This window comes from Anguilla anguilla, chromosome 3 (genome assembly GCF_013347855.1).
Source record: "Anguilla anguilla isolate fAngAng1 chromosome 3, fAngAng1.pri, whole genome shotgun sequence".
Classification (NCBI taxonomy): Eukaryota; Metazoa; Chordata; class Actinopteri; order Anguilliformes; family Anguillidae; genus Anguilla; species Anguilla anguilla.
In genome coordinates this window covers 67,806,428-67,821,906 of record NC_049203.1, presented here as the reverse complement: position 1 = coordinate 67,821,906, position 15,479 = coordinate 67,806,428, and the positions used below count along the sequence as shown (strand labels likewise).

The window sequence follows — 15,479 nt, the reverse complement described above, 5'->3', positions numbered from 1 at the left end:
CTGAAATGGTGCACAAAATAGTTAAGTTTTTGTTCTGGGAGTCGTTTGAAATTGCTTTTTATTCCGTGTGATTTCGATATAAAGGAGACATCTTTAGTGCTGCGCTTTTATTTCTGCAATCTGCACAGTATGCTGGAGTTCGGCACTTTGCTTTCGCTTTCATGCCAAAAATGAGCACTTCTCAAAATTCCATTGTTGCCATGCATACAAATTATTAAAAATAACCTACAGTAGTTCTTTTTGAATCTGAATTCACAATGACTTTCTAAGAATTAATAAAAAAGTTTAAAAAAAAAACATTTTCTCAGTGTGAGATAATACAATGCTCATAAAAAACAGGTACTAGCAGTACTTTGTGGTGGATTATGGTGTTATTACATGCTTTTAATGAACTTGTTTTTATATAATGCAAAAGTGAATATTTCACTGTGCCCAAGGGTGGAAAATTCAGGTTCAGAAAGTAAGAGCCCTCCCAGCTATTTTGTTACAATCACCTGGATTTGCTAATTAGCACTGTTTTTTTTTTTTTTTTCAGCCAGGAGGTAGAACTAATTAGTGAAGTCAGCTGGCAGGAAGTCATTCACGGAACAAACGCGCGGATGGCAGGACGTTCACCTTCTGACCCTTGGTCTTTCCACTGCTGTCTGACGGTAAATGGACTGCATTTATATAGCGCTTTTATCCAAAGCGCTTTGCAATTGTTGCCTCTCATTCACCCATTCACACACACACACACACACACACTCACACACCAACGGTGAAAGGCTGCCATGCAAGGTATCAGTCAGCTCGTTGGGAGCAATTAGGGGTTAGGTGTCTTGCTCAGGGACACTTCGACACGCCCAGGGCGGGGGATCGAACCGGCAACCCTCCGACCGCGCTCTTACCTTCTGAGCTATGTCACAGTCTGATGGTAGCACTGGTAATATTTTTTATGGCTGTTATGGGCCTGGATTAAGTGATGCTCAAACAGTTCTGTTTAGTTACTAAATTTAATAACTTTGTGTTAATATATTTGGTAGCTTCCATTGGCACACATTCTGTCTCCACCAGGGCTTAATAAGGTGAACCTGCCCATTGCTGAAGAACATGAAACATGCATCAAGATTTCAGCACCGTGCAAACGAAAGCAATTTATAGACAACAGGCTTGTACAGTTTAACAAAAAAAGAGCCTCAAAGTGTAACCTGGAACAACCATCGCTCAGCGTTGATAGTCATGCTGCACAGTGGTTTTCAACATCGTCTCCAGAGTGCCAAATCGAGGAAGACCAAACGAAGGGGAGGAGTTTGGAGGCAGGCGATTCATCAAAGGGGGAAAACATGGATGCAGTCCATGAATAAATCAGTGTCCGGAATTACACGGTTTGCCTGCAAAGGCTACACTCTGTGGGAATGAATATGGGAAAGAGAGACATGGGGATAAACAAAACAGTTGGGCTCCATAGCTGTCAGTCAAAACGTGGACGTTGTTTCTGTGGCAACCAGCGCCCACTCTCCCCAACGCAACATCTGTGTGGGATTGACACAGTGTCGTTTCCATGTGTTTTTAAGAGTGCTGTCATCACCCCGAATTTATTTTTAGTGAAGAGGTTTTTTTTTTGTTTGTTTGTTTGTTTTCCCTCGTATGCGCAGGTAATCTCCTCATATTTTATTAATAACTCTTGGAACTGCATTGATTATCCCCCAAAGAAGGTAGATGAGATGAGAAATCTGTGTTGATCTTTCCCACACTTTGTACACGCAATTCGGAGACCAAAAAAAAAAAAAAAAGTATGTTAGCTGACAAATAATCCACGATAAATCGAAATGTCATCGAAAGACAAGCTTTGAAAAGGGAAGACGCTGGTGTCAGCAGTACACTTCCTCGTTCGGTAAATTGATTTTGGCTCGGTCCCTCTCCCTTCACTCCAAATTAAACATTACCTGTTCCGCGGTCTCCAGATCTGCCAGGCTGCTTGATTTTGATTTAACCCCCCGCCCCCCCCCCCCCCCCCCCCCCCCCCGACACCCATTATGCTATTTTTGCCTCACTTCGGCATGAAGATGTGAAATACGTGAAGGTAGCTCCAAATACATTCACCTTGTTGAAGTTACCTAACCTTACCCCTAACCCTATTTCTGGCTACCAAGTAGGCTACCCTTTTTGATGCCTCACAAAGCATACAGGAACAAAAAAATTTTTCCCCCATCATAGCAACACCAGGGCAGGTACATAGCAGCTTGTTCTCCGTGCAGCTACGGCCTTTGCAAATACAAGCTGAAGAAATGGGAGAGGAATTATCTTTAACCGTGATGTTTCTGTGCCTTTTTTGGAAGGATGATTGACGATTGACTAGATAATACACATACACATTTCTTCCCTGCCTTTTTTGTGCATGCTGTACTGTCAAATAAATATGAGAAGAGTGGAAGAGAGTATTATAATTATATGTCATTTAATATATATATATATATATATATATATATATATAGTTGTGTTTGATCACAAAGAGTTTATTTGGTAAAAATGCGAGTGAAAATGGTCATTTTAAACTACAAGCACAGTTTCTATTGAACGGAACTCAATGCCCATTATTATTAAATTAAGATTAAACATTAATTTCCAACACGAGTGTATTACTTATGCAGTCTATGTTCCTGTGCGCTGTATGCACATCTGCAATAACCAGGGATGTAGATTTGAATATTTTATTGCGATTCTGTGTTCCTTCAGCAAATGTCGCCTTTGGGCTTGGCTGAAACGTCTCTAATTGGAAGAAAAACGACTCCTCCTCTGGTCATGCAAAACGTCTCTGCGAGGAATTCTCCGTGGTGACCTGATTGATTGACAGTGGCTGGCCCAGTTAACCTGCTGGCAGGGCAGGGTGTGTGTGAAGGAGCTTTGACAGAAGTCTCTGCCTGCCTGTCCTTGCGCAAGCTTGTGTGCGTACGGCACACCAGCAGAGGCTGCGTTGCTCCTTCCTGAAGCGTAGATAGCCTGTCTGCTATTCTTTCATCTTCTCTTGCGCAATCCAATAAAATGATTCAGAAAATGGGGAAACTGGGCTCTGGTTTGCTGTGTGGTGCGTCACTTTAAAGATTCCCCTCAGATGTGGAAGCATCCTGCCAAACAACAATCATTTCAATGCAGCCGAGGCTAAGGATAAAATCTTTTCACAGTCTAGGCAGGTAAATTGCTCTGCAGGTTTTGAATGGCTGATGAGTCCGTGGTAATGACTGAAAATCGCATTAACGTGAATCTCCTCTGTCACCCAGCGTTCTTCGTAATTAACCCTTTATGATGTAAGGTCACATGCATGTGATTAGAATGTTCTTAACCGAATGTTCTAATGCTGATGTCACAACCACTACTGGTAATTGAAAGCAATTTAGTTCTAGAACACTGACTTAGAACTCTGAAAGAATTCCAAAAAATCCTACTTTTCAACGGGTTATGGTGTAAGATCACAAATGTGATGTGATTAGAATGTTCTTAACCCAACATTCTATTGCTGATGTAACAATCGCTGCTGGTAACTGAAAATAATTCTATAACACTGACCTTTTTTAATAATAATAATAATAATAATAAATAAATAAAAACATTGCAAAAAACCTACTCTTCAAAGGGTCAATATATGCGATGTAGGGAACAACAAACAGGGTTATGGCGGTTCTGCAGTTGTGTGGGCGGCACTTCCAGTGCTCATAACCATTAGAAATTACTTCTCGAAATCCGAGATTAAAGAACTAACTTATGGCTGCGGAACAGAGTCACTATGACGATGAACCAGAAGAAATCGGATATCTGACTACTTATTTTGGAGTTCTGTCCGTGAGATGTAATTTCGCCGCACTTCCTCCATGGGCAATAAAACGATCCGTTTGATTGGGCAAACACAGGTTGACAGCCAGCTAGAGGCTGAGAAAATTTCCCAGCAGGGACGTGTTTGCTGGAAGTATTAAAGGTCAGGCGAACTGCATCATAATTAGCAATTAGTATGTATTGGCTGAATACCGTTGGCATGTTTAAACGGCCTGTGAATTTAATTGCTACTGTAACAAACACACCACCAACCACCACCAACCGGCTCGTTGGCTCTGTCTTCTTTCTCTTTGACAGCGCAATTGATGCATCTCTTACGGATGACTGATCTAGCCGCTGTTTTAGTGCGTTTAATTCTCTTTCAATGAGCGCCTTTGATATGCCTGTGGGGGATTTGCACGCTGGGCTGCAGTACCTTGGAAGATGGAATTCACTTGCAGGAGATTTCAGAATGTTGATTGCCTTATTAGATATCATATCCAGTAATGAGACTGGGTATTTATTTTTTTTCTTTCTTCTTTCTTTCTTTTTATCAGTCGCTGTAGCAGGAGCCAAGTGCTGTCACGATGAATCAGTTACTGCACGTAGTTATGGTGAAGACATTAAGTTCCATGTCCGGTTAAATTAAATGAATCTTGTGCCCGAATCTTTCGGCATTTGGTGGAAAATGCCTATCGCTAAGGCCAATAATTCACACCCCTGTTATTAGGATGACACACAAGCGGTACTTACAGCAAACACATTTCTTATATTACCATATATGTACCATATATAATTTTTATTGTCCCTACGGAAACATATTTCCGTGTTTTGCTATTCTAAATACAACTCAGAGCAAGAATATATGTGTTTACACTCATATACTGTATACATACAACGAGCTCCATAATGTTTGAGACAAGACATACTTAAAAAAAAAAATTTGGCTCCGTACTCTGCCATATTAGATTTGCAATCAAACAATTCACATGGTTAAACTGCAGATTTCACAGCCTTTATGGTCTCACCACTTAAAAATAACAGCACTTTCTATGCATGACATTTTTTTTAAAATTTCTTAGCCTCATAATGGCTTCCTTGACTTTCATTGGCACAACACTGTGCCTTATGCGGACAATACCAATAACAGACTCCAATGGCAATCAAAATGCTAGAATCAAAACTAGATACTGAAAGCTCTCATACCTGCACAAAAGAAGCAATTCACCTGACTCATCAGAAACACCTGTAAAAGCCATTTGTCCCAAATCAAAGAGAGCCAGATCAAAAAAATATGACTTTGTCCCAAACATCATGGAGATGGATGGATATATATATATAGCTGGTAGCTGTGTTCTGTTATGTGCTGTGGATTTTACTGGAAGTTTTCAGTGTGTGTGGCATATCCCTGTTTACTTTTTCTCATCTGACTCAGACATACTTGTTGTGTTCCCAGAGGCCAGCCATGGATTTAGGAGAGGAAAAAACTATCCGATGGCTTGCAAGCATCTTGAACGAGTTTGTACGTGTGTGTGTGTGTGTCTGTGCGTCTGTGGGCCTCTACGTTCTTCAGCTTAATTCTCTCAGTCCCAAGCACAACCCGTCCCAGGGGACAGGCCCTTGCCCAAACCCGGCTGCCCGACCATCCGTTAGGGCACACGGAATACGCAGCCATAGAAGGAAAGTCACGTCAAGGTCTCATAACCCCAAATCCCTGCCACCAGAGACTGAACAGAGTCCGCTGTCTGATCCACAAAGCTCGTTCTTTCTCTCACTTTCTCTTGTGTGTATAGATTCCAATATGGGTGGCGGTGTAGCATCGTGGGTAAGGAACTGGGCTTGTAACCCAGAGCTTGTTGGTTTGATTCCTGGGTAGGACACTGCCGTTGTACCCTTGAGCATGGTACTCAACCTGTATTGCTTCACTATATATCCAGCTGTATGAAATGGATGCTATGTAAAAAAAAAGTCGCGTAAATTGCTCTGGATTAGCACACTACATATACCGCAAGGTGTAGGACAAAACCTGTGGGTTTAACAAGATTTTTAAAAACACTGTCACCTCTTTGGAAGAATTTTTTTTGTTGTTCAGTTTTGGACTCTTGGTGGTAAGCTAAATGGGGGTCTTTTGATGAGCTTCATGTTCCAGCTAGGACAAAAGCACAGATATTCTTAAAGACGTGCGTCCGTGCCACACGGATTTCAGAGGTTAATTTGAGAAAAATATCTCTCCGAGGACAGTTCCACATAAAATGAACTTTTAGAAACACTCGAGTATCTTAATTCAGCAGTCATTCGATGGGTTAAGACATCACTACAGAGGCAATCTGTACGGCTTCAATGAAGGTCAAACATGACTCATAAACATTCTCCTGAATTTTCCCAGGGTGCACTGTGTCACTGACTGAAAAATTCTGCCGTAGAAGATATTCATGGAGAAGAGTTTGAAAGGGCTTCTGCGTTCTGTAAAAAGCCCCACATGTCCAGATGCAGAAGGCGTTTTTCCCCTTTGTGTTTTTTTATGAGCCACGTACAGGTAAAGTACTGCTGAATCACCCCCTGCTCTGAACCGCAGGTATCGGATTTTAAAGCTGGGAACAGCCACCCAAAACCTTCTGTGGTCCTAATAAACAAGCATTAAGAGGGCCAAACACCACGCTTTCCAGTCTGATAATATTAAGAATGCCTTTTGCAAATCCATCACACTGTTAGATACTTTTGTTGTTTGCCTGTATTCAAAAGCAATGTCCCCTCCTCCTGAAAAAATTATGAAAACAACCGATGTGAATCTTGAAGCCAGGTTTGCTGCATGAACACCATTTCAGAAGGACATGGTAATCACTGACCCATTTGCTAGAGGTTCATTTGGATACACCTTTGTTAATATAAAGAGTTTAGGGTTTAGGGTTAGCATAGTGGTTTATAGTAGCTGTCAACCAGAGCTCAAGTGTTGCTATAAATATCATGTACCAGGTCTTTTCAGTGCTCATGTTACATGACTCTCTTGTCGCAGACGCTCTTTTTTTCCAGACGAAAGAGGACACAACAGGAAGAGTTCATATTTGTTCACGGCCCTGTACATGCAGCCTTATGACAGAAGTGTGAAGTTGACTGCGAGAAGCAGATGAATGTGAGGCAGGGAAGGTAGGAGGTGCGGTCCCCACATCTGAAAGACCTCCACAGCCTGTGCTGGTGTCTATCCACACACACCTTAGAAAAGAGGTCTCCACAAGCCAGATAATACCACACATGGTTTGTACAATGTGAGAAGCTAAGACTCCCATGTCTTACCTCTCACGTTCTTTCATTCTATCTCTCTTTAAGCACTGAGGAGTCCTTCATTTTGGCTGGAGCAACACTTCGAATGAACCAAAACAACACTGGCAAAAGTATCTGCAATTATATTTTTTACCCCCCCCCCCCCCCGCCCCCCCCCACCCCTCTAACTCACACACACTGGCAAGAACAATGACAAGTAATCACTAGCACAGACCCACAACCCAATGTCTATACATTTTAATCAAATCCCTGGTTATGATGCCAACACAGCTTTCGATGCTATTGTTCGCACGGTCATCATCATCGCATACCGCCAAGATGCGCAGCTTAAATATAGATATTTTATGTCACCACCGTAGTATTTGGCACGATGCACAGAAAAGTGAACATACAGTACAAGGTGTGAGGGTGTGAAATGTGCTGGTTTTGAAAGGAGGAATACAGCGTGTCGAGTCCGATGTCTGTTGCCGCTGACGACGCTGGCAGGGCACGGCAACGGGACCGTCGTCTCGTCTCCCCAAAAAAGAAAGCGCTCATCCGGCCGGGGCGGGGCAGCCCCTCGCTCGTCTGGCGGCCCGTCGCCTCGCGGGTCGCCACGGCAGCGGGGAGTCCTTGTTCCCGTGGCGACGGCGCATGAGTAGCGACGCCCACGCGGACGCCGAGACGGTGGGCGTCGAGCGTTCAGTGCTGGGCCGTCTCTGGCGGGGGGGTCCCCCCCCCATGTCCCGCGGACGGCTCTCAAATCCAGCAGTGCTCTCACTATGCCCAAGCGGCTGAGTCGTCATTTATAGCAACCCCCCCCCCTCCTCTCTCTCTCTCTCTCTCTCTCTCTCTCTCTTCATCTGGGTTTCTTTTGCTCCCGCATTGTCTACTTACACCAGCCAGCAGGCCCCACCCTAATCGACATACACAGTGAAGCCCAGTGAGACAAACCCACCCACCCCTCCCACCCCCAACCCCCCCCCCCCACACACCCCTCCACCCCCCCAACCGCCCCCTACACCCCCCCCTTCCATAGTGTCATTACACAATCCCCTCGCTGCGCTTGCTCCTCCACACCACCAGGGCAGTCATGAGCAGGGTGACCAGGATGGGGACCACGATGAAGGGCCCCAGGATCCGGTTCGGGGGGTCCCGCAGCAGCCGTCCCGACGGGGAACAGTCGGGGAAGTAGAAGCGGTGGACCCGGATGAAGAACTCGTCCACCAGCCGGTTCGGCCAGAAGCAGCCCATCTTCAGCGCAATCAGGTAGGTGCAGTTGGACAGTTCCCCGTACGTCCTGCAGGGGGAGGCAAAACAGGTGACCGAGATAAATTTTTTTCTGTGGTAGTCAGTAGTAACTCATCCTGTTCCTGGAGATCTACCATCCTGTAGGCTTTCACTCCAGCCCAAACAAAGCACACACCTCATTCAACAGCTATAGCAGGGCTGCCCCACCCTGTTCCTGGAGATCTACCATCCTGTAAATGGTAAATGGACTGCATTTATATAGAGCTTTTATCCTGTAGGCTTTCACTCCAGCCCAAACAACGCACACCTCATTCAACAGCTATAGCAGGGCTGCCCCACCCTGTTCCTGGAGATCTACCATCCTGTAGGCTTTCATTTCAACCCTAATTTAATTCTACTAATTAGCAGCACAATGAGATCTCTTTCTGTTGAATGAGGCGTGCTTTGTTAGGGTTGAAGTGAAAACCTACAGCACAGGGTTGGGTCAAAATAATACATTTATTAAATTGGTGGACATTCACATCTTGAGTGGCTTATTGTAATACACACAGTAAACCTCACGGTTCTCAGTAAACATGCAAGTGATTCTGCAAACCAGGTATAGCCACAGAGCCGCTTGCATTAACACTTTATGTCCTGTGTTCAGGACCACAGCCATTCCTGGGCCACATCATTAAATTTAGCTTTTGTTCGTTAAAGTTTCTTTTTCTTTTCGGAGCAGATTTTAGCCACCAAAACCCTAGAGTCAACTCTGCAAAAAAAATTGGGGCATCACTTTAAAACCCGTGTAGAAAATCATGTGTTGATGAAAACTGAACGTTATGCACTAGCAGGTACGCTAACGAAGGGGCATCGGGTGAAGGGCATTGTCTGTAGAACTGCAGGTTCTTCACCGTATATCACCGACTCTGTAACCAAGCCAGTGAACTAATCAAGGCACCTGGGCACAGAGAAACTCTGTATAGGACCAGAGTATGGTGCTTGTGGTTCGGGGCTTGAGTGGTAGATAGCCAGCTGTTTCATTTCGAATGGACATTGTACGCATTTCAGTAATTTGCAATCAGCAGTGATTAGACAGGCGGAGATGTGCTTAATATGGAAAGGTTAAGCACATCTTTACAGTTTCATTTTCTTCCGCAATGCATGACATCGCACACAGAACAGGTAGAGGGGATTTAGATTCACAAACATCCTATCCGCGTATGCTCATTAAACTGCATGGCCAGAAATGCCCACGGTCTATATGAGAGCAAGTTTAAATCACCTGTTCAACTATTATACAATCCCCAAAGCCATCAATCACATTGAACCAAATCTGTGTTTGAGAATGTATGTACACATTTGCCGTGAAGTTACTGGGAAAGCATCCCGTCCGTATAAATGGACTCTCCGCCCACCCACACTCAAACAAAGGCAACCACGGTGTATAATGGAAAGTAATTAACTCCTGAGTGCAATAAAATAATCTGGCTCTGGCCATTATAAATCAGTGTGGCCATCAAGGCTCTGACTGAGGGAAATGAGCTAGCGAAAGGTTGGGGGGCGGAGGGCCGGTGTGTTTTCAGATCACAGACAAATGTTGCATATAGGGACACATGAACAGTCTTTGGCTGTCGTTCATGCGCTGATCGAGAAATGCGGCCAAAATGTCAGATGGCGTGAATGTCAGAGGCTAATTAAGTGCGTAATTAAGGCCAGAAGTTCGCGTGAGAGCCCGAAACAGACGCGGCCCTCGCTGCCCACCTCCGCTGTAGACCTGCAGAATCACAGACAGCCCCTGCAGTCCCCAGTGAGTCAGTTTTCCACAGGCCTTCTATTAATAAGCACAACCGTCCTCGAACAGGATGCCTGTCGTTCCCGGGTCATTCCAGAACTATTCGAGAACTCCCCGCCGCCCCCCTCCCCGCCCCCCCCCCCCACCTTTTGGGAACAGAGCACCAACTTCTACCCTGGCTCCTGTTCCTGCTAAGGCTCACACGGAAGGCCATCAGGCCGGAATCCTCCCCCCCAACCCCCCCCCCCCCCCCCCAACACCCTCGATCGGAATCAGAAGAGCTGGGGTGTGTGATGTGACTGGGGTCTCAAGCAAAGTGTGTGTGTGTGTATGTGTGTGTGTGTGTGCGTGTGTGTGCGTGTGTGTGCGTGTGCATGTGTGTGCATGTATTTGTGTGTGTGCATGTATTTGTGTGCGTGTGTGTATGTATGTGTGTGTGTGTGTGGGTGCGTGTTTGTCAGAGGAAAAGGTGTCAAATTAAATGACTTCAACCACGGAGGTAATCCCAGTGACTATTAGTGCTGTTTCCCTTAACAGACATAAGAACAGGCTCTCTAGACCCCCCTGGTTTAAGCTCTATTTTTGACACTTTTAGCTGGTCAACAGGCTGCTTGTCAGCTGCTGACCAGCATATACAGTCAGCTAGTCCACCAGTTTTACCACTAGCTTACTCTTACTGTACCACCTTAACCAGCTTTGACCAGCTTTGTCCAGCTGGAGGCCAGCTCTGACCAGCTGGAAGTGTCAACACAGCTTAAACCATCTCAGATCAGCTCAGAATCCCAGCTGGTCTTAGCTGGAATTTTCTGCAGGAGAATTTATTATGCCACTTAACTTGTTGTAGGTTTATGTTTATACTACTGTGGGTTACCACACCGATTACTTGGTATGTGCTTTTCTCCTTGCCTAAACCTTCTTGTTTGCTCTTTTTTAAGTCACTCTGGGCAACAGCGCCTGCCAAATGCAACGTGATAGCATTATGGACAGCATTATACAGCACCCCCGATTACTCACACGGCTAAAGGTGATGTTTGTTTTGGAGGGAAATTGCCAATCACCACCTGGTTGGTGTGGGCGCCTTGCCGGTATATTTTGATATGAGGGAGGAAATTATTCATGAAAACACGAAGGTCCACTTTTTGTTCTTTTTATATTCTTGCGTTTTTTCATTCTCTGACACGCCGGTGCCTCTGGTAACGGTGTGTGAGCACTCCAGCAGACAGGAACCTGAGCCTGGCGCTAACTGGAGAGTCGCCATAACCCAGGTCTGGCATTTCATACGGAGCGACTCCCGACGGGAAATAACGAGCCGCGTATTCCTCGGAAAGCAATTTAGAACCGAAACGTTTAGGTTAAATTGCACGGTGAATTTTTTTTTGAGGCGCAGGAACTCAAAGTCAGTTCCTCGTCCAGAGTAACTCACAAGGGCAGCTGGGAAAGATTACTTTAGGATGCACATTATAAGAGCAGCAAAAAAAAAAAAAACAACACAAACACAGGCAAAGGACTACCAGTAAGAACATGCTAGAGCACCAAGCCAGAATGCACAGTTAGCACACAGCAGTAGTTTTATTTGTACATACAGTGTTTAATTCGTAACCTTAGGAAATGACCTCATTGACATTAGATGCATTATGCATTAGAATTAAAAAAAAAAACAACTATATTACAGTATTCATATGGATCCAAATTGTACATAACAGCTGTGTTACTACTAAACACGCGCTTGTACTCGGTGTCTATTACACACACAGTCGTAAATTTCACTTGGTTTAGAGCAATCAGAAAATGGATGCTAAATATGGGGAATTGGCAAGGGAAGAGGCTAAGCAGAGAGCTTGCAGAGAGATGTGAAATCTAATAATGAACTGAAGTTAGAAATAAGCCATACCACAAAGACTGCCCTCGAACATTTTATACCTCATTTTCCCTAATTTGAAAAAAAAACATCATACTAATCATACTGCACCTCTAGGCTTGTCCCACTGCCACATTATGTAGTGTAGACCAGCACATCTGCCCCAAAGGATGTGTACCCAATCACCACTTGTTTTACTGCATAGTCCACCACTCAAGCTGTGCAGTCATTGGTCTAGAGCACGGATACTCATATCTGGCCCCCCCTGGGCCAGCAGTGCTGCTGATTTTCATTCTTCCCCTGCTAATCGGGACTCGTTTAAACCTGGGACTCCAGGGGAGTTAAAATCAGTGGCGTTAATCGATCAATTAACTACTGGGCAGAGAAGAAAACATGCAGTACTATTAGCCTTGAGGGCCATATTTGTGTAGCACTGGTCTGCAGAGAATTGACTCCAGGATTTTTAGGTAAATTGGCAACGGCAATTTCAGTTGGTATGTACCGCAGATTTTATTTTATTTATTTATTTATTTTTACTTTTAGGAGAGCAGCCAGCTTAAGTTTTTTTTTTTTTTTTAATTAAGCAGAAAAAAACTTCACAAACTTTCAGCTCTCATATGGGCGGACTACATTTTCTGTAAATTATGGCATTTTCTAATGCAGGGCTGCAATTATTTTTAATAGGTGTTGAAATAATTGCATGCAAGCCAGCCAGTGGAGATGTTGTTGGAACATAATATATGTTTTTCACAAGCATCTTGTTACACCCCCACCACCCCCACCCCCCACCCACCACTCCATTGGGTCCTGTCCTTAAATAATTTGGGAACCCTTGGCTCAGCATGATGCATGTTACTCTGACTGTACGGTAGTTCGCAAATTAAACGGCCTATACACAGAGAGCGGACATAACTGCACGTGTGAAAAATTGTAAAACAGTGTTTGAGTTGTTTTTTTGTTTGTTTTTTGTTTTTTTTCCTGTGAAATGTATGAAATGTGGAGTGGGGTAATCGGATCTGTAATAAACACGCACAGAGCTGTCATCGGCACACTCGCAGATGTTCCTCTTCCTGTTTTCGTGCTCCCCTCTTCCAGGAACTGCTCCCGCGGGAATATACTGTACGTCAGGTAGCGATAGCCCGTTCTTGGATATCTCCCGCTAGGCCGCCACCGCAAAAAACCTTCACCAAAAAAAAAGCACCCGCAGTCACATTAAACCGTGATTAAACATGGCCCGCTTTTTGTGCGGTGGTGTCGGTGGGTGAGATAGCCCGGATGAGCGTGCGCATCCACGCGAATGTGCGTGACGCCTGGACAAATCCAGCGCTTCGCACAGCAATGCCCGGAAAACGTTGTCTGCGAACGAACGCGATTGACAGCTCTCTCCCTCGGGTACGCTGGGACCCGCTCCACCGCACAGTCAGTAATCTCCGTCAAAAAATATGAATTTCCTTCAATCAACTGCCGCTTTGTCAAACGAACCGGACCACCGATTCCACTAATTCCTTTCGATTCTTCCTTGATTCAGATTTCTGCCTGTCTGTATGAAAACAGGACAGTGTTCTGACTGGGAGGCTGGCTCCTGCATGCTTTGGCAAAGACATTCCTGGCTTTCGATGCTCCTTCAGCAGATAACACAGATGGTATCTTTTTTTCTTTTTTTTTTTGACCATTCCACTTTTTATTTAAAAAAAAAAGCACAGGAGGAGATGTACTCATATTATGGGATGACAACACAGTACTATGGTTCGGTAACTTGACTTGTAGTTCAGAGGTTGCAGGTTTGACTCCCATATGGGACACTGTCCCTTGCACCATTGAGCATTATTGTAAATTCCATTGAGATCCCGCACAATATTTACCACACTGGAATACCCAGTGTCGCGTTTTATAAAGAGCTGCAATACCCAGATTCTAGAATATTCCATGGTACTGTTTTAATAACCTTACCCAGCTTGCCCTCAGAGTTCAGGTAACATTATGCCGAATGGACACAAAGACAGAGAAGAGTATAGGCTCCACTATCCCGCTTGACCCCGCGCTGACCTCAGCACATGATACGGCGGGAGAAGCCAAGCCGTCAGTCAGTTTGTGCTGGAAATGTAATTACCTGAGCCCCCATTTAAAGGACGACAAGATGTAAATGTCATGTAGACAGAGATAAATGCCGTTTAAGTCACAAAAAGACGTGAAAAGAGTTTTACTGGCGGTTGCCGTAGTTGCTCATTTTGTTCTGGGTGGTCGTGTAAAAAAAAGGCACCTTTCATTTCCTTCCTGTCTCTGTTAACTCACCAATTTCTGTGTCTTTTGGTGGCAACTTTACTACGTTGGCGGGTAAAAAAGACCAACACTGTTTAAAAAAAAAACAAACAAAAAAAAAAACACAAAATACCATCAACTAAAATACAGTATAAAAACACACATAGAATAATGTACAGTTTTTCCGGTTACCCAATTATGGCATTCGCATTTGGGCTGAAGGATTTTTGTTTCAGCAGATTCTTCCCCAGGAAGAATGTGTTCATGAATGTCGTCCAGCGTATATCGCTAAATCAACAATTATTCCAACGTATCGCTATCACGGAAATATGACTGTCAGCTGTGCTGAGTTATTATAGCACATTTGTTCATATTGGTCTAATAAGCTACAGAGAGGGGAAAAAAATAGAGCCTGGTAGTTTTGGAGGAAAGAGGAGATATAACTTAAGCAGTTTGGGAAATCCATGAATAACTGAATATGAAATAGCCGGCCGCAGGGATAAAATTTAAATAAGCAAACCCAAAAATCAATTTTGGATCTTCTTTCCGCTAGCAATTTTAATTCCTCTGCTTGGGAATCCACTTCAGTGCCTTTCTGTTTTTTTTTTCTAACACACATCCATGGACACACTATAATAGTTAGAAGGATCTTTTTTACTCAGAAAATAAACACGTTAAGCAGTTGCAGTGTTCCGTTCTGATTTATCTGCTACATAACTGCACAAAGTGAACAATTTAAAATAAGACTGACTTGCAACTGATCTGCCAGGCAGGTCATCCTATTAGCACTTTCACAGAAAAAGAAAAGAAAATGAACTCATCGCCAAGTGCGCCCACACTTAATTTTCTCTGATCACCGCAACCGCAATGAATAAAATCGGCAACACTTTTGTGCACCACTTGAACAGCGATCTTTTCAAACTCCCTTTCGCCCGCCTTGCTTTGCCGACTGTAACGTGTCACGTGATCTGGTCGGGAGCTCGTACAGTCCGTGCTATCGTCCGGCCGGTTTCTCACGGTCTGAACCTCGTTAAGTGTGCGAGAGGGCAAACAAACTCCCGGTGTCGTAACCCGTGAGAAAATTGCATAATGTGCACCCGCCCTTAGTCAAGGTCAGAGTGTAGCACAGTGGGTAAGGAACTGGGCTTGTAACCGAAAGGTTGCAGGTTCGATTCCCGGGTAGGACACTTCCGTTGTACCCTTGAGCAAGGTACTTAACCGAAATTGCTTCAGTATATATCCAGCTGTATAAATGGATACGATGTAAAATGCTATGTAAAAGTTGTGTAAGTC

The 15,479-nt window shown here is 44.3% G+C and overlaps 1 protein-coding gene across 2 annotated transcripts in view; it reads right to left on the bottom strand.

Annotated features, from left to right (window-relative positions):
- Positions 1-8,066: 8,066 nt before the first annotated feature.
- ramp1 (receptor activity modifying protein 1) overlaps positions 8,067-15,479 on the bottom strand; it is a 41,756-nt gene continuing 34,343 nt past the window's right edge. For both annotated transcript variants that reach the window (XM_035408348.1, XM_035408347.1), the window contains one exon: positions 8,067-8,344. In XM_035408348.1, the coding sequence (XP_035264239.1) occupies positions 8,089-8,344 (256 nt within the window). In that variant the 3' untranslated portion in view covers positions 8,067-8,088. The remainder of the gene's footprint in view (positions 8,345-15,479) is intronic.